This window comes from Orussus abietinus, unplaced genomic scaffold (assembly GCF_000612105.2).
Source record: "Orussus abietinus isolate OABI.00-Male unplaced genomic scaffold, Oabi_2.0 scaffold99, whole genome shotgun sequence".
Taxonomy (NCBI): Eukaryota; Metazoa; Arthropoda; class Insecta; order Hymenoptera; family Orussidae; genus Orussus; species Orussus abietinus.
The window spans coordinates 99,636-123,201 of record NW_019394251.1 but is presented as its reverse complement, the minus strand read 5'-3'; the positions used below and the strand labels follow the sequence as shown (position 1 = coordinate 123,201).

Genomic DNA, 23,566 nt, shown 5'->3' with positions numbered 1-23,566 from the left:
CTGAGCTGGGTGTCGTGCGCCGAAGTTTCTGATTTGCTGAATTTCATAAAGCTAGGCAACACCCTGCCCCTTGATTGGCCGAGATTTTGGAAAATCCAAGATGGCACTTGGGGTGGGGAAGAGATCAGACGGCGCAGTCAACGTGCTTTAAATGGTATTTTGAACCCAGGTGGGTCCATCATAAACGCGCCGTCCGGTTACAATGGACAGTTATTGTTACCCTTAATTAACAAGGAAGGGTTTTCAGGTGTCCGCCTCCGATTGTTTTGGATCTTGAATATGTTTTAAAGGACCAAAAAATAAGAAACACGTGTATTTTTATTTTGGCCCGTTTTCATATTTAGGGGGTGAAACAGCCCCTCAAAGTTCATAAGAAAGGGTATAAGGATTTTTAGTTTATAGAATAATGTGTTGAATAAAGCTTGTTGTAAATTTAAAATACGTCATAACTTGCTTGGTATATAATGTTCTTATCGGTATTCACCGTTACCTGGGGGTAAATTACCCCTAACCATATAAAGACACATATCGAGACTTGAGACTTGATAGAGACTTAGCCACCATTTGGCACATTCTCTTTGTGCTTGTTTGAATTCTCATTGCATTTGGACAGCGATTGTACGTGTAAACATTTTCTTTTTCCAGAGCGGACATAAGTGGCTCTATTGGGGTGGACTTTCCGTTGGGGGTAGTTGTTACTATGGTGATATTTTAGAGCTCCATCTTTATGAAATACTGTTCACATCATGAATTTTAATTGCATTCGTTCGAAGATTACGCGTCTTTTACACTTTTTATTATAAGACAAACGTAACTAATTAATTAGGGGTGTCTCACCCCTCAATAGTGATAGAAGGTCATTAAACCACTATTTTAACATAATAAAATAATTGATGCTTAAAGTTTCTTAAGAATTTAATGACCATGTTCTACGTTTCAAGTCTCTATACGTGTCTTTGTATGGTTAGGGGTAGTTTACCCCCAGGTAAGAGTGAATACCGATAAGAACATTATATACCAAGCAAGTTATGACGTATTTTAAATTTACAACAAGTTTTACTCACCACATTATTCGTCAAACTAGCAATTTTTATACCTCTTCTTATGAACTTTGAGGGGCTGTTTCACCCCCTAAATGTGCAAACGGGCCGATATAAAAATACACGTGTTTCTTATTTTTTGGCCCTCTAAAACCTATCCAAGAACCAAAACAATCGGAGGCGGACGCCTGAAAACCCTCCCTTGCGAGGAAAGAAGCTCCGTCTGCCAAGGTAGAAAGGCTTAGGATCGGCAAAGGTTCTTGCTAAGTATTCCTGAATGCATTTACGATTATTGCCTGCTTACCAGACGGACCTTCCTTGTACAATGAAACTTATTTCTACATCTGTTCCAACACCCATCCCACCCTTCCCTATCAGCCTGGTAAACTCGCCACCCGGTGGAGATAACCCGGCGTTATCGTTTGCGAGCATAGATAGCCCTGGTAGCCCTGATGGGACCCGTGATGACGAGGATTCGGCATGTTCGCAGGTGGCCCCGGCAGGCTGGAGGCTGAGGGAGGGCCGAACGAGCTTCCTGGAGGCAGAAGAGGCGGCGGCGTCTTGGGGGGCGGCGGGGGCCCCAGGGGGTCGGGCGCCCCCGGCGGCGGCGGCCGCTCGAGGGACGAGCCCCGCCGACACACTCTCAGCGGCGACCACCAACCCTCTCTGCACCACCAGCAGTTTAACGCCCAGCAGCTGCACCCCCTCCACCCCCACCACCTGCCCCCGCCCGGGCCCCACAGTCAGTACGGCACCCCGCCCGCCCGGCACACCACCATGGATCTCGAGGTGAATCTTTCCTCCCGCAACATGTAAATGGCTTTTTTCCCTTTTTTCTCTCGTTTTTCTCGTTTCTTTCCCCTTTCTCTTCCGGTTTTAGTTTTCGAGTTTTTTTGCCTTTTTTTTCTTTCTTTGTCAATTGCGCCTGCGCTCTCATTTTTCAACCCCCTTTTGCCGCTCGATTTGCTCCTCTCGACGTTTCAAGACCTCCCGAGGGAGTCTTGGGCACTGGTGATTTATTTTAATCCCTTTTTGTAAGTAGCGAGAGATTTTAGGAGTGCGGCCTCTTCCTTCGCTTTTTGAAGCTACGAAAGGGATGTTTGTTTTTTCTTATTCTTTATATCACGTGAATGGAAATGTTTTATATGCAACTTTTTGTTGGGAGGTGAAGGTGGGCATTTGTCGTGACCAGGTTGTTAAATCCGGCTAATTGGATTGTATAATAAAGATAAGCGAACGAAGTTTTAACCATCTGGTCGCGTTTTATAAAACTGTTAGATGTTTAAAAAAAAAACAAGCCCTTAAGGTGATGTGAAAGTGGCGTCGATAAGGTTTTGTTTATAAAACTTTTCTCCCAACTCGGTTTACCAGATAGTTTGAAACCTTACAACGCGAATAGGGAAACTATAAGGAAGGTCCTGAAACTCATGAAATGTCAATTCTTATCAAATTTGTTTATAGGTATTTTAAAAATAGTTTAGAAGAAATGAAATTTCCCGAGTTTCAGGACCTACCTTAGGGTCTCCATATTCACGTTTTAAAGTGTGATACGATTTGAGACACCCAGTTCTATGAAAAGTTTTATGAACGATTGAGCTTTCGGACATCCCCTTAATAATGGGTGTATATTTCATCGTGGATAACGTTCCCCTCGATTGTTAGTCATTTTTCGTTCCGTGCCCCCTCGTGGTCGGGTTTTTGAAGATGTGGGACTTGACATCACCAGTGGCCTGCTCTCTTTCCTAAAGAAAGATCTCGCCGACACTTCGAGATTACCGCCCGGCCGAAAACATTGAAGATGATTCTACAGCGATGCGGTCTATCGTAAATGCGATTCAGAGATAAAAATGGGAGCCGAGTCTCGATTACGAGGCGTCGAGTGCACTTGGCGGTGCATTTTTTCAAAACGCACTCCTCCGCGGCTCTGAATGGAAGACGCGAAGAAGAGGAGAGCGAGAGAGTACACCTGCAGGAGTCGGAAATAGGTTGAAAAGAGATGGAAAGAGCCTCGACGAACGAATCCGCCGCTGGTGGCGTTCGCGGATCACTTTGCGAGTCGTGTACTTCCTCTGTACTCGCTCGGAATTTCTCTCCCTCGGACTTTTTCTTTTTTTTCTTTCTTTTTTTCATGAAAATGCATCGAGGTGTGCCCTGTGTCGACTTTGCGTCCAGAATAGGAGATTAAGTTCCCTCATGACTGCTTCATTTCATTTAAACCGTTCCTTACAATTTCTGCCGTAACGCGAGGTCTTTATTTATTCACCGAATATAATATTTCTCGGATTACGCTCCTCTCATAGAAATATGAGGTCAAGCGAGAATAGGAACGTTCCTCAATTCCGAGAATGTGAATCAAATCGAATTTCCGTTCTTTCTAAACTATTCTTCGATCGTGACTACGGGTTACGTCAAGTCAACGTAACCCACAATTAATACAATTCAACTTACACCTAATTACACTTATAATTAAAGTTTTAGTAGGAGCTTAGAAAATTTAGCGGGGCATTTCTCGATGGACTTATTATACATTGTTCGTCTGAAAAACGGCATCGCTTTAAAATCCAAGTTGCGCCTATTTGATGGCTACATAACGTAATGACTAATCGTGAACCTCTAAATTATCCTAATCGATATATGTGCCCATAATTATGAAAGTGGTCTAAGTCATGTATTTTTTGTTTCGAAATTACATTGAATTAATTTCGTTTGAAATAATATGGCGTGAAATAACTGATAAACTCATTTTTTTTTTTTAATTTTGACTTAGACCACTTTCATAATTATGGGCATATATGTTGGTCCCAGATTTTTATTTTTAGGAGTTGGGATTTTTTTTTGCCGAGCAGGGCTTGTGTTTTTCTTTAGTTAGGAACGTGTAAGTCGTATTTTTTTTATAATTTTTTGGAAAGGGCGGTTCTCTCGATTTATCTAAATTTATCATCGCGTTTAAGGCCGCGCGACGTGGTTATCGGCAGAGCACTTTAAACGTCACGCTGATCGGACATTATGTCACCCGTCGCGAGGGAAACGTGCACTGTGACATAAAAGTGACACTGGCAGAACGCGTCCGGCTTGTTGCAACTATGTGCACGTCTAAGTCGAGGCTAAAGACCTCTAAGTACACCTCGAGGTCGATGCCAGGAAAGAGATACACGTGTCGCATAAAGTCGAGGACGTTCCATCTCGAAGACCAGTTACTTCACCTTTCCGGGACTCTCTTTGCTCTGCAAGCAAAAAGGATGCAATTAATTCACTGTCCTTAAGGTGAAGTGAAACACCCTTCAAACCAATCGATTCGAATACAACACTTTTTTTAAGGGTATCAGACCAAACTGTCCGAAACTTTGACACGTCACTCCTGATCATCTAAGAATTGTCCTGACACATTCAAAATTTGGATTTTTTTAAAAATTCTTTTAACTCAGCCCAGACCAGAACCAAAATGGCGTCGAGCTCTCATATTTCGATCAATATACAATTATCGAAGGCTCTGATACGAGAAACGAAAGGATCAGGACAATTTTACGACAATTTAGAACACTCTGGTAATCGATAAACTCGCATTTTAATGGGATAAAGGCAAAAAAAGTGTTGTATGCGCTTCTATGCTAAATCGATGGGAAGACAAGGTCTCGGAGTGAAAATTTAATTGATCTGGAAATCACAGATGGCGCAGGGTGTCCCTCTGCAGTCAATTAGGGCTCCAGAAAGCACGAATCCAGAGGATTTCTGGAGTTTTACTTCGATTTCTTGATATTTATTGTACGAAAACGACAGGTGGTGTATGCCATTTGGGACAATATCCAATATAATTCGATACAGCTGTTAATATAAAAACGAACGTCGGGAACGTAGGCATTTAGAAAAGTCTTTATCGACGTCGATCAAGTTCCTCGACGTGTTTCACTTCACCTTAAAGAAACTTCGGAAATATGTTTTATTAAAGTTTTTGCCAGGCTCGCCTCACGCCGTCAAAGTTGCGAATGCACAGGACGAAAGTCCCTTTAAAACTTTGCTGTCCATCCGGCTTCCCGTACATGTTTCTAACCCGTTCGTTGTGTCTCTGTGTGTTTCCGTGTTCATCCGCCTAGCAGATGGGGACCAAGTCTCGCCCGAGAAAGGTAATTCTACCCAGTTTATTCCATTTTTCTATCGTCTCCCTTTTTTCCCCCTTCGTATCTTGCCCAGTGTCTCGTAATATCGCACGTTGCATGGGAGTTGTTTCATTGAAACGTTCACTTTCGATTTTCTATCCCATTACTTGGCCGCGAAACAGAAACGAAAAAGTGAACTTTGGGAGAAGAAGGAACAAGAAGGCAGACAGCATTGTTATTAAAAATCAGGTAAAATAGGTTGTTAACTATGAAAGTCAGAATTGATGGACTGTTTAGCTCCCAAACGAATTATGCATCCACTCGTGTCACGGACAATATTTTAATACCTGCAAAATATTTCGATTTTTAGGAAGGTAATTTTAGTAAACGGTATTAAATTGAAGGAATCTATCCAAGAGAGATTACTTTAAAGTGGGGGTCGTTTATGAAGACCGAGTAAGTTCTCTTATTTTCTTTTCACTTATTTACATCTCAGTGGAAAAATAATTCTTAAGTGTTATTATCAAACGGCAGGGAAAACGTAAGTAGTACAGATTTTTAATGTCGTATTTGATTCTGAATTCGATACCGGACATTGATGATTTTTTAAATCCTCTTTCTTAAATTAAAACGAAAAAATCTGTCTAGAGCTTTTTCCTGCAATGAACGAGTCGATTTTGGTTCAACTACTTATTTACTTGTTTGGGGAGAAGCGAAGATAAAAGTATATGAACGCAAGAAGACGCATTAAAAATTATATCTGATAGCATCCGATTTCACTGCTTTTTGAAATCGTTGGAGCGGAAGGAAAAGGGAATGAATTATTTTTCAGTAAGTTTTCCCTTAACTAGTTTGCACGAGGACGGCCGTAAAGTAGAGGTTGATGAGCCAATCGAAAGTCGCGTCGGCTTCGAGAAGAACAATGAGCTCCTATCTTTCAGGAAGTAACTTAGCGGGGCTCTGAAGAAGATTGATGATAAAATAGCTTAAGGTTAAGGCGCTTCAAGTTGGAAAAGCTTGTTAACGACATCTACGATCAAACGGTTTCCAGCACCGTCAGGTGGATTCTATCAATACCTGGGAAGACTTTCCTTGAATTTCCCCAAAGGGGACAGGAGAGTCAAAGGAAAAGTCAAGGAAAACTAATCGTATGATCTTTCTCCGACGTTCGAAGTAAATTCTCCAACGAGATTTCAAGTAGAAATTAAATTAGAATTATATTTCAATAACATCTTGCTCTGCCTTCTGTATCCATTCTATTCGTTGGAGTCGAATTTAATGCGCCTTCTTGCGTTCTTATACTTTCATTTCATCTTCGAGTCTCCCCAAACAAGTATTCTATCAATACCTTGGAAAGACTTTCCTTGAATTTCCCTGAAGGGGACAGGAGAGTCAAAGGAAAAGTCAAGGAAAACAAGTCGTATGATCTTTCTCCGACGTTCGAAGTAAATTCCCCAATGAGATTTCAAGTAGCATTTAAATTAGAATTTCAATAACATCTTGCTCTGCCTTCTGTATCCATGAAGTAATCATTTGTTTCTGTTTCGATATAAGGAGCTGGATAAGTTGTAATTCCACTTTCCGACGTTTCGAAATTCCCGGGGAATGTAGAAACTGAAAAAATGTTTACTCCGTTTAAAGAGACACATTTTGCTTCGGGCATTCTATCCTGAAAGTAGCTTCTCGGAGATTTAGTTACGTGCCGTTCAAGTTTAACAATAATTCACGCGAATGCGGAAATATGAAAAATGAGCTTTTCGATTTAGTTTGAGTGATGTCGGAGAGCGCTGAAAGTGGAAGCTCATTTTTCATGCCGCTGAGAATTTTCCTCCTGTATTTTTCTTTCGACCAATCGTTAATCGAATTCTTCCCTATGTGTTCAGTCGCCTCTTCCGAGGGGGTATCCACCGCCCTCTTCGACGATGCTTTTCGACGACGACCCGGGCATCATGTCCGAGGTCGAGACTTCCAGCACCGGGTTTCATCGAGGTGGCAAGCAAAGGAGCAGCTTGCCCGTCGTACGAACTGCCAGCAAGACTTTGGAGCGACCACTAGGTAATTTACATGAGGAAATCGTCAAATAGAAAATCCAACGACGCTCGGAAGTGAACAAAATGAATGCCAAGTCGTGAAAATTGGGCAGCAATTGCGTGCAGAAATGTCGATTAAATTGATCAGTGTTTGACACATCAGCTATCTGTCGAGATATCTACTGTTCAGTTAGAGGTACATCCCCTGTAGCAACAAATATTGGTAATATGTAGATGCAACATTGATCCAGTATAATATTTCACGTCCCAGTACATATTACATTCAATATATTCATATAATATGGGATACATATTGATTTTGTATATTTCAATGGAATATTCAGCTAATTAAATCAAACGTTCACATTTCGATATCGGAGCAATATTCACATGCTGTATGAACTACAGTTTATTAGTATTGTACCAATTGGCGTTGCTACATGGGATGCCGTATGTAAAGTTCATAACTAATCTCTAACTCGCACTTTATTCCCGGGACTTAATCTGGAAAAGGGAATTACGATTTAACGAGGGCAAATCTAATCAACGAGGCTTTCTGACAAAACATTTAATTTCTGTTGGCGACTCCCTAGGCCTGGTGTTCCTGCAGTACAGGAACGAGACGAAGAGGGCACTCCTGCCAAACGAAATTACAAGCATAGACACCGTCAAGGCTCTCTTCGTCAGGAGTTTCCCGAAACAGCTGACCATGGAGTACCTCGACAGTCCGCACGTCAAGGTTTACATCCACGACAGCAACAAGGACATGTTCTACGAACTCGAGGACCTTAGGTGAGTCCTTTCCCTCGCAGCGAGGGTTGTTTTTAATATTCTGAAAGCTATTAAAATGACCCCTAGGAGTTCCAATATGACATTTCACCTGACGGATTTAATAGTTGTCAGTTTATCATTGTAGAGAACTGCCTGAAGCTGACCAATGGTTGATTTGCATATTCGACATGTACCGACAGCGATGCGACAAAACATTATATCTTGCCTTTGAATCGGACTATATACGCTATTCGACATCGTCCTGCACGTTCCGACATCGGGATAAACTTTAATCGACGTTTTTGCAAATAATGTTTTGTCGGAACTTATCAGAGCAGGCTGAACGTGCGTATTATTATGCGTATAACGCTATTTTTGTTTTAAATTGCAGGTGAAAATATGAAAAATCGTTCCTTTATCTTAATGAATTACGTGGAACTACTTTAGTCGATAATTAATTCCTGCAACAGTGTTTTAGACACTTTCGAGATACCTTGTATTGACCATAAAAAGTAGTCAACAACTTAAAGGCCGGTAACTTTATCCCCTAAAAGCTCAGTTTGAAGTTCCCTTACAGTATTCATCCGGGGCAATATTTTTTAATTTTTAAGTAAATCCCTTTCTTGGAACACTTCCCTTTATCTAGATAAGAACATCCTTTGAAAAATACTTTCATTTCATAGATTTTGTTTAAAATTATACCCAGCATAGGACGTATTCTTAATGTGTAATAAGAACCTTTAGATCTAAATGATCTATCAATTCTTTAAGAGAGGTAATTATCGCCACTGACATTAACATACCGACGTAAGAAATCTACAAAATTCGAAAACAAGTTCGGAGAACAAATAAACCTCTTTTTAAGTTAATTCAGAAGTAAGCTTACCGAGATCTCGTTCCCTTTTGTAGGTCCCACCTACTATTCCCAACATAGAACATATTCTTAATAAATAACAATACGTCGACCCGTTTAAAATGTTACTTAGAGTCACTAATAATTCACCATTAATGATGTAGGAAATCTAAGAAATTCGGAAACAAGTCCGGAATACAAGTAAACCATTTTTCTCAAGCTAAGAGGAAGGAAGTTCAGTGGATCCTCTTTCCTTTGCAGATCCCACCTGAGGGACATCAGGGATCGAAGCGTCCTCCGACTCTTCGAGAGCGGCGACGGAGGAGCGGGAATACCAGGTCCTCTAGGAACACCAGGTAGCTCTGGCCTTCCTCCGCACTGGGAAGACCAGAGTTACTTCAGCGAGCCAGAGTTTGACAGCGAGTTTCAACATCAGCACATCCACAAGAGCAAGGTAAGTGGCGACGTGGCTCTAACAAGGTCTCCAATCTATCCTTCAGGATCTCGGGACGGCGAGTGCTCAAAGTTTCCTGCTAAACTTGCCAGTGTCTTTTAAGCGAAGGAACGAGGCGAGGCCCGTCGAGCTCGCAATCGGTTTGATTGGTCTGCAAGAAGTTTTACGTCTGTCAAGGCCCTAGGTTCAATATCGACGATGGCTTGGTAATTGTTTACGGATCACCCAATCGCTGGCAAAATGAATAAACAATCGGAACTGCGGTTTTTTCCCATGATGTGCTACGTATTGTGTATTATTTTCGGGTGTTGGGATTTCTGATCGATGATGAGAATTGAATTAATATCGACGATGGCTAGGTATTTGTTTACGGATCACCCAATCGATGGAAAAATGAATAAACAATCGGAACTGCGATTTTTTCCCTTCATGTGCTACGTATGTGTATTATTTTCGGGTGTTGGGATTTCTGATCGATGATGAGAATTGAATTAATATCGACGATGGCTTGGTACTTGTTTACGGATCACCCAATCGCTGGCAAAATGAATAAACAATCGGAACTGCGGTTTTTTCCCATGATGTGCTACGTATGTGTATTATTTTCGGGGGTTGGGATTTCTGGTCTATAATGAGAATTGAATTAATATCGACGATGGCTAGGTATTTGCTTACGGATCACCCAATCGATGGCAGAGCGAATAAATAATTGAAACTGCAATTTTTTTCCTTGGTGTACTACGTATGTGTATTATTTTCGGGTGTTGGGATTTCTGATCGATGATAAGAATTGAAAATGAGGAGACATTGTAAACATCACTGGTAAAAAAAATGTAATTTGTACATTGTTTATACATATTATTTAACGATATCGGAAATGGCGGTTCGTGATTATAGTTACTTAAGGTAGAGGTATTAAACAATTATGGAAACTCCTGTCTTCAAGTAGAAGATAGGATTGTATTTCCTGTCTTCTTCGACGGTATGTTTGAGTATTTTCATTCATTTCGGCATCACTCTTGACCATGGTCATAAATAAATACAATTATATGAGTACTTTAATGACCGGTAAGCGATGGACCTTAAAAAAAAATACGTCGCTTGCAGAATCAGAACCGTAACTCGACGTTCTTTCTCTGCAGCGAGAAACTTACGATCAAGGTTATCATTAAAATCGGTACAAAATGAATAATTAAAAAAATGGGAGCTTGCCTCCTTCCGGAGGAAACTTCGTATCTCGCGTGAGCCTCGCAATGCAGAATTATTTATCTAACAAGGGATATTAATTTAAGATCGAAGAACCAAATAACAAGAAGTGACCTTTCCCCGTTTTGGAAGGGACTTCTTGTTTTTGCTTTTAGTAACTGATTTAAACCAAAATACGTTTCTAGCATCCTGACATCCTAAACGTAGACATTCTTAGATTGTGACTACACTACACCTGATCAGATCCGTTTAGATCGGATCAAATATTCCTTCTCCTAGACGTGGTTACACTTTGTCCGTACTTGATCTGACGAACAATGTGTGGCCACGTTTATGAGCCAGAAGGATCTACCTTGGTCTGGTCTGGTCTGATGTAAACGGATCCAATCGGTTGTAGTGTAGCCTTAGCCTTAGGTAACTAGTTTCTGCATTTGTCGCTTCTACTTGAGAATTGATTCTCGATGTCTACTATAACCTAACATAAATCGGCATCAATGTAGAAGCGGCACGCTTATCTTCGCGATAAAAATGTCGGATCATTTTACTTGATCCGGGAGAAAATTCGATATGGTCTCGTCCCGTTCTGGCTGATCCTCGCATTGTAATTTTCCCCGAAGTTTACACATTTAGAGCACCGAACGAATTTCTGGCACCACCACGATACCTCGGGAGGGATGACAAACCAGCGGCCCAAAACGCAGCATCTTATCATCAAGTGAGTTAGAACCTCTTGCAAGCTTGGGCGGCTTGAAGATAAAGAGCACCAGAGTACAGCTTCTTCGGGACACTCCTCCAGCCCATAACCAGAGCCTTTTCGAAGGGTTCTTCAGCGCAGCCGTCGCAGATGTTCATTACTAGCTTGACCTCCCCCTCGGCGGGCTCTCGTTCATCTTCCTTGGCCGATTGAGGTGGTATTTGATTGATTTTGTTGCTCGGTTGAAGTCCGAAGCTCGCCAACCCAGAGAAGTAGTCTTCATCCAACCCCTGTGGTGCCAGGAAGGAGTCGTCGATGATGGAACCATCGGACAGATGGAAAAGGCCCCTCTTCTTCTTCTCCGAATCTCGCTTGGAGACGACCTTGTCGCCGAATGTACCCTCCTCAGCAGGAACGAAGGACACCTAGAAATTTTCATGAAACTTCATCGATATGTTCCGAAAGGTGGCAACATAAACTGCTTTGAAAGTGATCGAAGTCGGAATTTAATCGTCCTAAGGATCGTCCAGATTACCTTATCGACCGACTTCGTTTCGCGTTTGGCAATCTTGGCCTCTGAAGTCTTTGCCACCTCGGGAGTATCTCTCTTGACCACGTCTTTATCTCTTTTGAAGAGATCGTGATACTCTCCGCTGATGAAGCTGAAACCGTTGCCGACCCCGCTGGAGGTACCTTGCAGATTCTGAAAGTCAGGAACTCGGTTCCCAAAGTATTCGGACGTGGAGTACGTCCCTGGATAAGACGGGACTCCTGCAAAGGATGTCGAAGCTGTTGGTTGAGAAGACAGGCTGCTGGGGTTGGCAGGTGGGTATGTCTGAAGACTTGGTGCCTGAGGGGGCAATGCAGGGTGTCTAAGCGTCACCCCGTTTTGGGTAACCTGGAGCGGCGCACCCAGATTGATCTTCACCTAAAACGGAATTGATTCATTATTTTGTTAATTTAACACCACTGGTAAATGCAATAGAGAAATAAAAGTAAACCAGAGTGGCAAAGAACTGCAGCAGTTGGCACCGTGTTGATGAAAGAAATGATATTGTTTCACTTTGACTGCCACATACGTATATTATCTTCACAATTATTAAGAAGGAATAGAAGAATTCCCATTATATCGTCACTTTGATTCTGAGAACCAAATATTGATGAAGAATATGGAATCGATGGTTCATCTTCAGGACTTTCAAAGCGCAAAATCAAATTTATAGCGCCCTGGTTAATAGACGTATATATCGGACTATTTTGTAATTCAGGAATCGCAAAAATTATGAGAGAGATGGAAAAATCTTTTCGTACCTGATGATTGATCTGGCCTCCAGTTAAGAATGGGTGCATCGGCAACGGCGGACCAGTAACGGGAGGTTTAGTTGTTGGCCTAGGAGTATTGTTGCTGGTATCGTGCTCATAATGATGTGCATGATGATGCTTGTGATCTTTATGAGCCTTCCCAGCAGTCAAGGCCACGCCGTAGAGCTGGAGCATCGTCAGCTCTCCCAAATAGCCCCCAGAGGCTGCAAAAGGTGCAGAAAAGAGGTATCGGATTCTAACTGCTTCTTGTTCGCCCTAATTCTCAGCTACTTGTTTTACCAAGGAAACGAGGTGAAGCCAGGAGAGCAAACTTTTATCGAGGGCACCTTAAAGGATCAGCGAGGCATTTTCGAGGAACTTTAAGGGATCCACGAAGTACTTTAGACTTACCCTCGGGGGCTTCCTCGCCCTCCAGGAATCCACCACCCAATTGGCGCTGCTCCTGTCCGGAAATTGCCACTCCGCCACCCTTTATCACGTGTCCAACTAGCTGAAAAATATTGCACATTCTCAGGGAAATTGCAAGGGTAAGAACGTGCAGACGGTCCTCCGGGTCTTACGCGATTATCTCATTTTTGTGCTGAGGTACGTAGGAGTAGTTTTCCTGGATAAGGCGTTTCGTGTGTGGCGTTGATGGGTACGAGGCGCCTATGTGCGCTTTACCGGAAGTTTCTGGGTCGGAAGAGCTGCACGGTCATTTATTCTCGATTACGCTTACCGCGGAGGTAGGAGTTCCTATCTGATGCACGAGTCATGGGGAGCAACGCAACCGACCGTAACTGCTAGGCTGTACACTTGAGCCTCTGAGTACTTTCTCTGATTCCGCCCTCCCGACTTTCGAAATCCCGATTCAGGTGTCGACCTTCTCGAAATTGAGGACCGACCGAGTCTAGGCGTTAAATGGCAGAGTTTATTAAACTTTACGTTCATCCTAATCTATGGACACCTTTTCCGATGCTGATCATACCCGTTCCAGAATCACGCATTTCTCTTAAACTCTGTGAGATTCACGTTCCATGATTCGGCAATTATTCTTCCCACATTATATATTTGAGTCGATTGAATTATTTACAGGTTCAAGTCCGTCTTTAGTTTAATGTTTACTCTCTTCGCCCGGACAATCTACTATTCAGACAACGCATAATCTCCTTTGCATTTTAGCAGAGATCCCTAACAGCTACCTAGGTAATGGACATTCCACCGTGTAAATTTCCTCCGAGAAGAGTATGCGAGTCCTAGTTGCAGGTAATCCGGTGTAACCACTGAGACTCTCCAGGAACCCGGGATCAGTCTTGGTCCCCAGAGGTTTCCTGTGCGGAATCCAGCGAAGACGCGGTTCCCGGAAGGAAGTGACTTCGTAACTTGTTGCCGACACCTCGGCGGAATCGTTAGGTCGCGTTTACAGGTAAAACTTGGCGGTGGTCGCAACCCTGAAGACAATGCACCCCGCTTACCCTGTTGTTGAAGCCACGACCCACCCGCTCATCGTTCACCCAGATCTGCCACTCTCCGGTGCGGCCGTTCCAGCTCTGGCACGAGTGGTACCACTTGTTCAGCCTCAGCGGGTAATTCAATCTGTACAAGTTGTGCCCGTCTACGTTCATCATGTAGTAGGAGCTCCTAGGGGTGTTCGCCACCCAAGAGAGGATCCCTCGGGATTGGTCGCCCACTGGAAACAGAGGTTCGGATGATTTTAACCACCCTAGCTAGACTCCACCCTCTTCTGTAATCGCTTTCCCGGACTTCCTTGGGGCCTGGCGTCCCTCTTTTTTGGGAAAGAGGTTCCCTTTGTGGTCCCGACTGGTAATGATCGTTAGTCAAGTTTCCGTGATTCTGGGAAAGGACAAGGGGCGAAGCGTCGTTGAAAAGGAGGAAGTTTGCGAAGCTTTCAAAGGATGTCGAGTTCAGTCTCCTCGAGGATTCTGACCAGGCTGGGATGATTGTCGATGGTGGAAGTTGTTTTGGCATTTTTTTGTCTGTGGAAAGGGGAAGAGTTTGAGGCGGCAGAGAGAAACGCTGTTGGGTTTGAACGAAGATTCTGGCGGTACAGAAATAATGGTTGGTCGCGGAATGTTTTTCAAATTTTTATTTTGGCCGGGGAATGCTAGGGAATTCTAGTGATGCTGAAATGATCGTTGATAATATAAGTGGTTTTGACATTCTTCCGTCGGTCGAAAAAGGAAAAGTTTGAGGTGTTAGAGGGAAATTAAGTTCGTTTCGAATGAAAATTCTGGCGACACGGAGATTGTGATCGATCGTGGAATGTTTTTAAAATTCTTATATTGACGAGAAAGAAAATGTTTGAATCACTGAAAGGAAATGGAGGTGGTTCTGCTAGAAAATTCTAGCGACACTGGGATATTAATTGACGTTGGAAATTGTATGTCACATTTTTACCTCAGGTTTGTGTGGGTTAGTGGAGAAAGTGTGTTCTCCCAGGTTGTTAAAGTTACAGGTTTCTTGTTGGCTCGGTCGTGGTGTTCGGTTTATGTGGCTGGATGCGGTACGTACAAAGACGCAGATGAAGTTCACGGTAAAGTTCAAGGAATAAAAGAAGTAATTCCCTGCAATTATTTCTTCTAGGGAAGTAATGAATAGTTTAATCCCACGAGTAGTCAACAAGTTCGGAATTCAAGGTTTTTACGATCTATATTTCCCCAAGTGAGGGTACGAAACTTTTCATTTTTCCCCCAAAATTTCGGCGCGCAAAACATTTTGACTGGGAAAATTTGTTTAGGAGTCCATTATTTAATGAAACAAATATCGATAGAGAATCGTCTTTTCCCTTCTAACGTATTATTTAAAGAAGGAAACAAGACTGCTTAAGGTTGCAGAGTAAAAGTTGTACCAAATCCGGCCGTAAGAACTTTCGTACATTGACAAATGATGTTAACACTTTCGCTCTGGTGCGCTTAGGAAAATAATGTGATAGCCGTAGTTGGAGTGCGATAACTCGACACGGATGAATGAAGTGCTTAGAACGCACGATTGCGGACCATTTTTCAAAGACGTATGTACATATACACTCTTCGTGTCCGCGTTCTCTCATATACATACACAAGCATTCTTCGGAGCGAAAGGATTAAGTCAACATCGTTGCCCCATTTTGAAACATAACGAAGTATACGGCAAATAATGTAATTTACAGGCCGCTTTTTTAATAATGCATAGCTTGTTCCAAATATTCCATTAATCGAGACGAGACAAAAGAATAAAAGCGTACTAGTCCACCTCGTGAAAAATTACACGCAGAAAAAGGATTCAGTCGTAATAAAAAAAGTGACCTGTTTTAGCAAAAATGGGCCAGCATAATTTCTTGCAAAAACGTTTTAGTTGTATGGACAACAATCATTTATTTGTAATTATATTGTCCACTGGAACAGCTGAATTACTCATGGTTGCAATATTCTTTCCTAGCGACGCCAAACTGTATATTACTCGTTTGATCAAGTAGTAATAATATTGTTTTGCCGTTGCTAGGAATTTATTTGATAATTTAGCAAGTTCGATGGTTCCCTAGTAGCATAGAATAATTTCTAAACATTTCTTTGTAATTTTTGCGAAATATCTCATGCGACAGATTTCTTATGATTTCTTGTAGATTTCATTCGAAGATATTTGAAATATTTTTTGAAAATCTAAATGACATATTTAGTTTCAATAATTTATAAACATGTAGAGAAATTATATTTTTTAACTTATTAACATAATAAAAATACATTTTTTACTCCGCGACTATTATCGGACACTTCATTTGGTATCAACAAAGACGAGAAATTATTCTAATATTGTCGTTCCGCTATTTTATTATGGAAGCAAAACTTGTGAATTTGATTTTAAATATTTTTAAAACGTTTATAACGTATTCGGCAGATAATATTTAAAAAATACTTGTATTAAAATGAAACGAAATGTTTTGTATATCTGGTAGAAAAATATTATGAAACAACGTGGAGCTAATATTATATAAATATTATAGAGATAATATTCTAAAGTAAACGTTTTGCAAATATTTCAAATGTCTGCTAAATATTTACAAAATGTACGATATTCGTTAAATATATAGAAAATATAGGACAAATATTTTGCGCCACTAGGGTTACGTTCACATTTAATACAATTGCAAACGTTTTTGCTGTCGGTACAAATATCACTGTGGCAAGAGGAAAACTTCACCGGCAATGCTGTCCTTTTTTAAGAGTGCAAATTTCTTTACTCTCTGCACGCAACAAATTCGCCCCTGGCTTGGTCCAACACTTCCGGAAGGCATCGGAAGCCGTAGAAGCCGCCTCTTGCGTAAAAATATGCGCGAAAGAAACGCGCCCGACGGCTTTCTAAACGCGGCGTTCCTTTTTGAACCCTCGAAAAGGCAAAAATAGGCTCATTAAAAGCGTTCAACGTCCACGCCGTATCCCAGGAGCAATTCTCTTATGCTTGACGACAGAAACAACGGAACGAACCCCGAGGTCCAATTAGAGGGAGAAATTTATTTTGAAAAAGGAAGGTCACGTAGGTAGAGATAAAAAATTGAAAAAGTGAGAAGAAACCAACGAGGTTCTTTCTGGCTTTCCTACGTGGGAGGACCTCGACCCGATAAGCCTGATAAGGAGCCGCTCTTGCGAGGTCCACGAAGCTTATCTTACGATTTTAGAAAGTGCGAAGAGTCGCCTTGCGTCCGCGTAAGTAAATTACTCGACTCGGAAGTGAACAGTCGAACCAAGTGTCAGGTTGTTCGTACTTGCAGGAACTCTTCTCTTGTTCCCCGAGGCCGTCGATTTTGTATGCGCGGTTCCGCATTGCGGGACTTTCGATCATTGCCGAGTCCACCGGAAGTTGGGATTTTTCATTGATTTTGACTTTTTCTTTCATGGGGATATTTCCGGGTTGTGGACTTATATAACGAACCAAAGGAAAGGTTACTGGACAACGATAAGTGAGAGATGTTGAGTGTCGAGTCAGGTGTCCTCAGGAATTGGGAGAATGTATAGAGGTCCTTTTAACACATTCGCGACCGGCAAATTTTTTCCGTTTCAAATACTAAGTGCAGGCGAAAATAATGAAATTCTGAAACTGGTTGCCGCAAACTTGTGTCGTTAAAGCAAGGATAAAAATGATAAAATTTGTGCGCCGCGCCGGCTAGCAATTAGTGAGCCAACTAAGCAGGGCGTGATTCACGTCAGCGGCAATCAGGAATAGAATTTAAAATTACGTGAATTCACGTCAGCAGTCGCGAATATGTTAAATACCTTAATTGTCGAAAATAATGTGTGTGCTACCACTACGTGAGAAATGATATAGTGTGGGGCAATCATGGCGATTGTTTTAGAATATTTTTTATACAGCTATAAGGATTGAATTTAAATTATAAAAAAATGCATTAAGTAAGATGAATGTTCCTTACCAGCATATGAGAAGAGGGGATGATCGTTCGAGTGGTTGTGAAATTTGGTCCACATGCACAGTGTGAACTCCTTCAAATCAGGCAGGTCTGTCTTGTAATGGATGTACTGGAAAAGAAATGATTAATTAATATTTCGCAGAGAATCCCGGTAATTCTTTCGCCAGATAAAAGTAACGATGAATTACAGTTACACGTTTTAATACACCGAAAGGACGTCGTATCGAAATCCGTCCGTTAAAGCAATAAACCGGTTTAATTGTAATTTTTATAATTTATCTCTCTTGGGGAAATTTTATAATTTAATTTATAACTTTGAAATATATACCCAGTCGATAAAGTACGTTCCTGAATTCAGGGGTTTTAATCTTTCTCGATAATTTGTCACGTTTTCCTCTCGTTTTCTCCCGAATGAACCGTCCAGCTTGCCAGTTTCCTTCGGAAATTGTTTTTTTTTCGATGAAAGCGCGGTTCCCCTTTTCCCCGAAGTTTCCCAGAAAGTGGCGGAGGTCGGGGATTTTCGCATCGGGATCCGACACGTCTGCCAATTACGGAACTTTTGCACACCAGTACCGAACCACTTGATCCTCCCTACGTGCTTCGTTTCTGCTGTTTCGAAGTTTCCGATAGGTCGTCAATTATCGGTGCATCTTCGCCTCGAATTGACCCTTCCGCGATAAAAACGCCTGGGAGTTCATTTCGGGGAGATCAACCCTTGAAAGCGCAATTTCCTCGGATAAGAACAGTCTTTTACGATAACTCTTCAATTCATGTAATCTTGTACGTGGAAAGAACATTGCTAATGACGTTCCATTCGGAATTATCTCAATTTTAACTGCAACATTTGCCGTATTTGCGATTTTTCCCCGTTTTTTTAATTGCAATTGTGATAACATAATTCTTTAGGTAATACGTCTGCACAAGCAGAGAATGATACAATTTTTCTGTAGTGTCAGATTGTAGGACTTTTTCACCTACTATTTCAGTATTTCATAAAAATAGCTTTACCGGGGCAGAATTTCTGTTTCTGAACTTTCGTGCGGTTACTGTTCTCATTACCGCAATGGCGGCATCTGTGACATCTAACTTCGCTCCGGATACTAATTATAAATAGGATAAAGTTTGGGTATCTGGGGTGTGTAAAGTACATCCGGTATACGTAGACCAAGTTCAGGGTATATTCAACGTATACATATCTAATGACTTCATGAAGAACAAATAATAATCATATTTTCATAAATCCAGTATAATTCAATGCAATTGCATGTATGTTGAACAGTAAAGAAACAGTATTCCACGTTTACTCCAAATTATTCGGTAGCGTGCCCTGCGTAAAGTAACAAAATTAAAAAATAACAATTATTCAACATACTTTTAAGCCTAATGATCTTACGATATTCAACTTGCATATATTTCCCGAAAAGACCGAGGGCTATTATCAAGTGGCTCTTATCACTTGCGGTACAGTTCGTTGCGTTTCCTGGATGCACTTTCACCGAATTCGCCCAGTAAATTAATCGCCCGATACAATTATCATTATTTGCAATATCGCTCGAAACATTTTCGGTAAATAAATCTCACCCTAATGCCCCGATACGTAATTTATGTCAAATCGGAAGAAACTTTTCCGCCGCTTCTGTAATTAATTAAATTCAGTTCGCAGGTTTTCTTTTTAATCAATGCATATGCGCACTTTTGCGAAAAGCTTCTATGAATTACTTCGTTTTTTAGTTAGGACGCGTCATTGAATATTAAACCAATTTGCAGGTCATTATGGTTCCCTTGCATCGGGATGTAACGATAACAATTTCAATTGCAACATGGCGCATTGCACCGGGTGGCGGAAATTCGCCCGAAGCACTTATGTCGAGTCGTTTACGACAAGAGTTGCAACGGGATTACGTCTAGGCGTACATAAACGTACATACAGGTACTCGCCTTTCGGTGCAATGCTCCACGCAATATGCACACCAGTTATTATAACGCATTACATGCACCTCCAATTTCCCGAATGCATATTTCGTGCATCGCTCTGCAATTGCACTGTAGGTCCCGATTTTTCCAATCCCCAGCTACCCTAATTAAGGGCATTCTCATTTTTTATTCACGCGTTCTATTTTCCGCTTGTTCCCCTTTTTATCGAGAAGTGAAACTAATCAAAGGGGTTGATTTGCATGGAAATTCGAAGTAATTTGCACGTAAAATCCCATTACGCCTCGCCCTGAAGAGGTCATTCGGTAAATCTGGAGCTTTTGAGCCTTTTGAGCTTTTTGAGCGTTTTGAGCGTTTTGAGCTTTTTGAGCTTTTCCGGGGAGGTTAAGATTTCTTTGAAGACGCTTTAATGATGAACTTCATTTATTTTTAGGAGGGGAAGTTTCCTTAAGGTGAAGTGAAACCCCCTTCAAATCAGTCGATTCGAATACAACACTTTTTATTAAGGGTATTAGACCAAACTGTCCGAAACTTTGACACATCACTCCTGACCATCTAAGAATTGTCCTGACACATTCAAAATTTGGATTTTTGGAAAACATTTTTTAACTCTGCCCAGACCAGAACCAAAATGGCGTCGAGCTCTCATATTTCGATCAATATACAATTATCGAAGGCTCTGATATGAGAAATGAAAGTGTCAGGACAATTTTACGACAATTTAGAACACTCTGGTAATCGATAAACTCGCATTTGAACGGGATAAGGGCAAACAAAGTGTTGTATGCGCTTCTATGCTAAAACGATGGGAATACGAGGTCTCGGAGTGAAAATTTAATTGACCTGGAAATCACAGATAGCGCAGGGGGTTCCTCTGCAGTTAATTAGGGCCCCCGAAAGCATGAAACCAGAGGATTTCTGGAGTTTTACTTCGATTTCTTTATAATTATCCTACGAAAACAACACGTGGAGTATGCCATTTGGTACAATACCCAATATAATTCGACACAGCTGTCAATATAAAAACGAACGTCCGCAACGTAGGCATTTAGAAAAATCTTCTTTATCAACGTTGATCGAGTTCCTCGACGTGTTTCACTTCACCTTAAAACGGGATATATTGTCTGGTGGTAGGATAGGAATTTACTATCTGCGAAAACCGCTTCGAGGTAATTTGTCCTCGGTGATTTTAATGCCGTTCATACATGAGGTCGGCGTTAATGTCGAGGTCGGCCTTCTCAGCGGTCTAGTTTACGCGTGGTGACTTTCGTTTTCTATTCATCATTTCCTCCGGCTCTCGGGACCGTCAGGTACGTTTCTTTTTATGTAATAATTTCTTTCTTTGATATCCTCGAAGTAGGCTATCTCGAGTATGTAGAGTTATGTAGTTGTAAAACTGACGACGACAGGAATCGCTGTTTCGGTCTTTGTTGTCACTTTATTGCCTACGAGCTGTGATTGGGTCTTTTCTCTGTTCTGTTTACATTCGCCTTCTGATTGCCTCGCCCCCCTTTAGAAATTCCTTGGCTTGCCAGTATTTTTGGATTAGTGAGTTGTTAACGAGAGAGCCGAGTGGTCGTACCAATGTAGAGTATGACATACGGAAGTACGCAGTACGTAAATGTTGTTTTTTTAAATTCAATATACGCGGTACCATTGAGAACTTCAGTTCTTCTAAAAGTCTAAAACTAAATTTCCCAGTGTGTAGTGTAAGTGGTGCAAGTATTTTTTTTTTTTTTTTTTTTCTTGAAAGTCATATCTTATAATCGAAGATCCTCGAGTCGTCTTAAAAACTGTACGAGTACACGCATCATCCGTCATCGTCATCTATAAAAGTGGCATTGATCGAAATTGTGAAAGCAGGTAATTAGCAATGTTCAAAAACTCTCTTCATCTTGTATTAAATTTCGCAAACTTAAGAGGATATGAAAGGCGCTAAGAAATTGAATCGGCGTCGATAAAGTAAAATTCATCCATACCCTTTTTGGGGGTAATGCCGTTTTGAATACTCAAGTGAGAACATAAACTGGCGCGTTCCATTATCGACATTTATATTTATGTTGATCGTTTACAGTCTACGTTGAGAATGATACGAATTGAAGGGTTCTATATGTCATTTCGGTAAATTAATGATAAAATGATCGACGTGAAACTGTCAAAATCCCGTGAGTTCATTATTCTAACGACTGTTTAGGACCAACGTCGCCATCTGTGACGTTTAGCTGCAACTAAATTTTTGCTCCAAAAACACGTGTTAGACGCAGGACAAGCCAGTATTCTCTCGCAATCGTTGGTGAAAGTATTTACCACATTTTCCCATATGACTCTGTAATATTCCATTTCTACGGTATTATTAATTGTTCGAGCTAGATCCTGAAACTCTTCCTTTTCGATTCGAATCCTCCAAGAAACGTAAAACATCGAAAGCGTGCCCGGACTACGCCATGTTGATTCCAGTCCATGATAAGTAAATAAATTTTGGATGATATATGAAATTTCATGAGTTTCATGACCTGCTTTAGAGCCTCCATATTCCCGTGGTAAAACGAATCGGTACACAATTCGGAGAATACTTTCCCCAACGATTTGACCTCTCAGATATATATAAGCTGACTCTTTCATATCCTCTTAAGATAACGTAATCCATCATATTTCATACGAATTTCTTAATAACCAGTCGAAACTCTCACAATCTGCTCACTTCGCTTAATCCTTTCGCACTTTTTCCAGTAAAAGTTGCATAAAATCGGGTGCCCACGTTACGTAAACCGGAACGCAACTTTCTGACTCATTTTTTTTTTTACTTCCCAGCTTTATTGCACCCTCTTTATAATATGCGGGAGAAAATATCGACACGAACGGAACGGCTATTATTGGGCATTTATTGGCGCTATCGGTTGTCTCCGTCGCGATTTCTGGGAGTTCTTTCCAGCTCGGCGGTGCGTTTTTCGCTCCACTGCCAATCAGAAACGGAACGGCCTCATCTAGGTCGGGCTGAGACTCGGTCTTTCTTTTTCTCGTGATGCAACAAGCGCAAATAGGTTTTGCGAGCGACTTGGCAAGGATTCGCGACGAGGAAAAGCGGCGCCGCGTGAGAAAGCGACGTCGTTCCGCACGCATGTCAACGTAACGCGCAATTGGCACTTAAGCTCCTTGTTTTATTTTCGCAAGTTTTTTTTTTCTTTCTTTCTTTCACCCTTTATCTTCCCTGACAATGGTGTACGCGTTAGAAAGCACCGAACACTAGGTTAATTTAAATATTATTTAGTATCAAAACGTTTTCGGAATCTAAAATTTGCATCTTTTTTTCTTTATTTCTCGGCATTCTATCTTCTACCCAATTTTTTAATTAGTATGTAACAATCGACTCGTTCTGATACATGTAAGGGAGATCTTGAAGAATCTAAAGAAGACTCGGAGATATAAGTCGAATGTGGGCGTTTAATTAATTAATGCTTATACATAATTCTGTGGTGGATTTATTAATTTGTGATGAATATCCTTGTACAAGACCAAGCGAAAAATGATTTTTTTTTTTCGGAATATAGTGAGGAGTATTGCGTAAAGTACATACAAAGTCTTCACATATCCCCGCTGTAATGAAAATTCAATCAGTTCTTGTATAAGGGTTGATTTACGCAAACGTTAATTCCAGGTGCGCTGGCTTGCGCCTTTTTGTAGGAAAAAAAAATTATGACATATGTCTTCATGCTGCATCTATTCGGAGGTAATTGTTTCCGGTAATAAAGTCACGAGATAAAAATTGATTAG

The 23,566-nt window shown here is 41.2% G+C and overlaps 2 protein-coding genes across 6 annotated transcripts in view; one reads left to right on the top strand and one right to left on the bottom strand.

Moving 5' to 3' along the window:
* Positions 1-1,766: 1,766 nt before the first annotated feature.
* Positions 1,767-23,566, top strand: part of LOC105702209 (coiled-coil domain-containing protein AGAP005037) — a 114,841-nt gene continuing 93,041 nt past the window's right edge. For all 4 annotated transcript variants that reach the window (XM_012429590.1, XM_012429589.1, XM_012429587.1 and 1 more), the window contains exons 1-5: positions 1,767-1,829; positions 5,135-5,161; positions 7,018-7,189; positions 7,758-7,956; positions 9,050-9,242. In XM_012429590.1, coding sequence (XP_012285013.1) covers positions 1,818-1,829; positions 5,135-5,161; positions 7,018-7,189; positions 7,758-7,956; positions 9,050-9,242 — 603 coding nt within the window. In that variant the 5' untranslated portion in view covers positions 1,767-1,817. The remainder of the gene's footprint in view (positions 1,830-5,134; positions 5,162-7,017; positions 7,190-7,757; positions 7,957-9,049; positions 9,243-23,566) is intronic.
* LOC105702210 overlaps positions 9,984-23,566 on the bottom strand; it is a 29,164-nt gene continuing 15,581 nt past the window's right edge. For both annotated transcript variants that reach the window (XM_012429591.2, XM_012429592.2), the window contains exons 3-8: positions 17,867-17,972; positions 13,920-14,134; positions 12,856-12,955; positions 12,454-12,668; positions 11,678-12,070; positions 9,984-11,567 (exon numbers count right to left, since the gene is read on the bottom strand). In XM_012429591.2, coding sequence (XP_012285014.1) covers positions 11,169-11,567; positions 11,678-12,070; positions 12,454-12,668; positions 12,856-12,955; positions 13,920-14,134; positions 17,867-17,972 — 1,428 coding nt within the window. In that variant the 3' untranslated portion in view covers positions 9,984-11,168. The remainder of the gene's footprint in view (positions 11,568-11,677; positions 12,071-12,453; positions 12,669-12,855; positions 12,956-13,919; positions 14,135-17,866; positions 17,973-23,566) is intronic.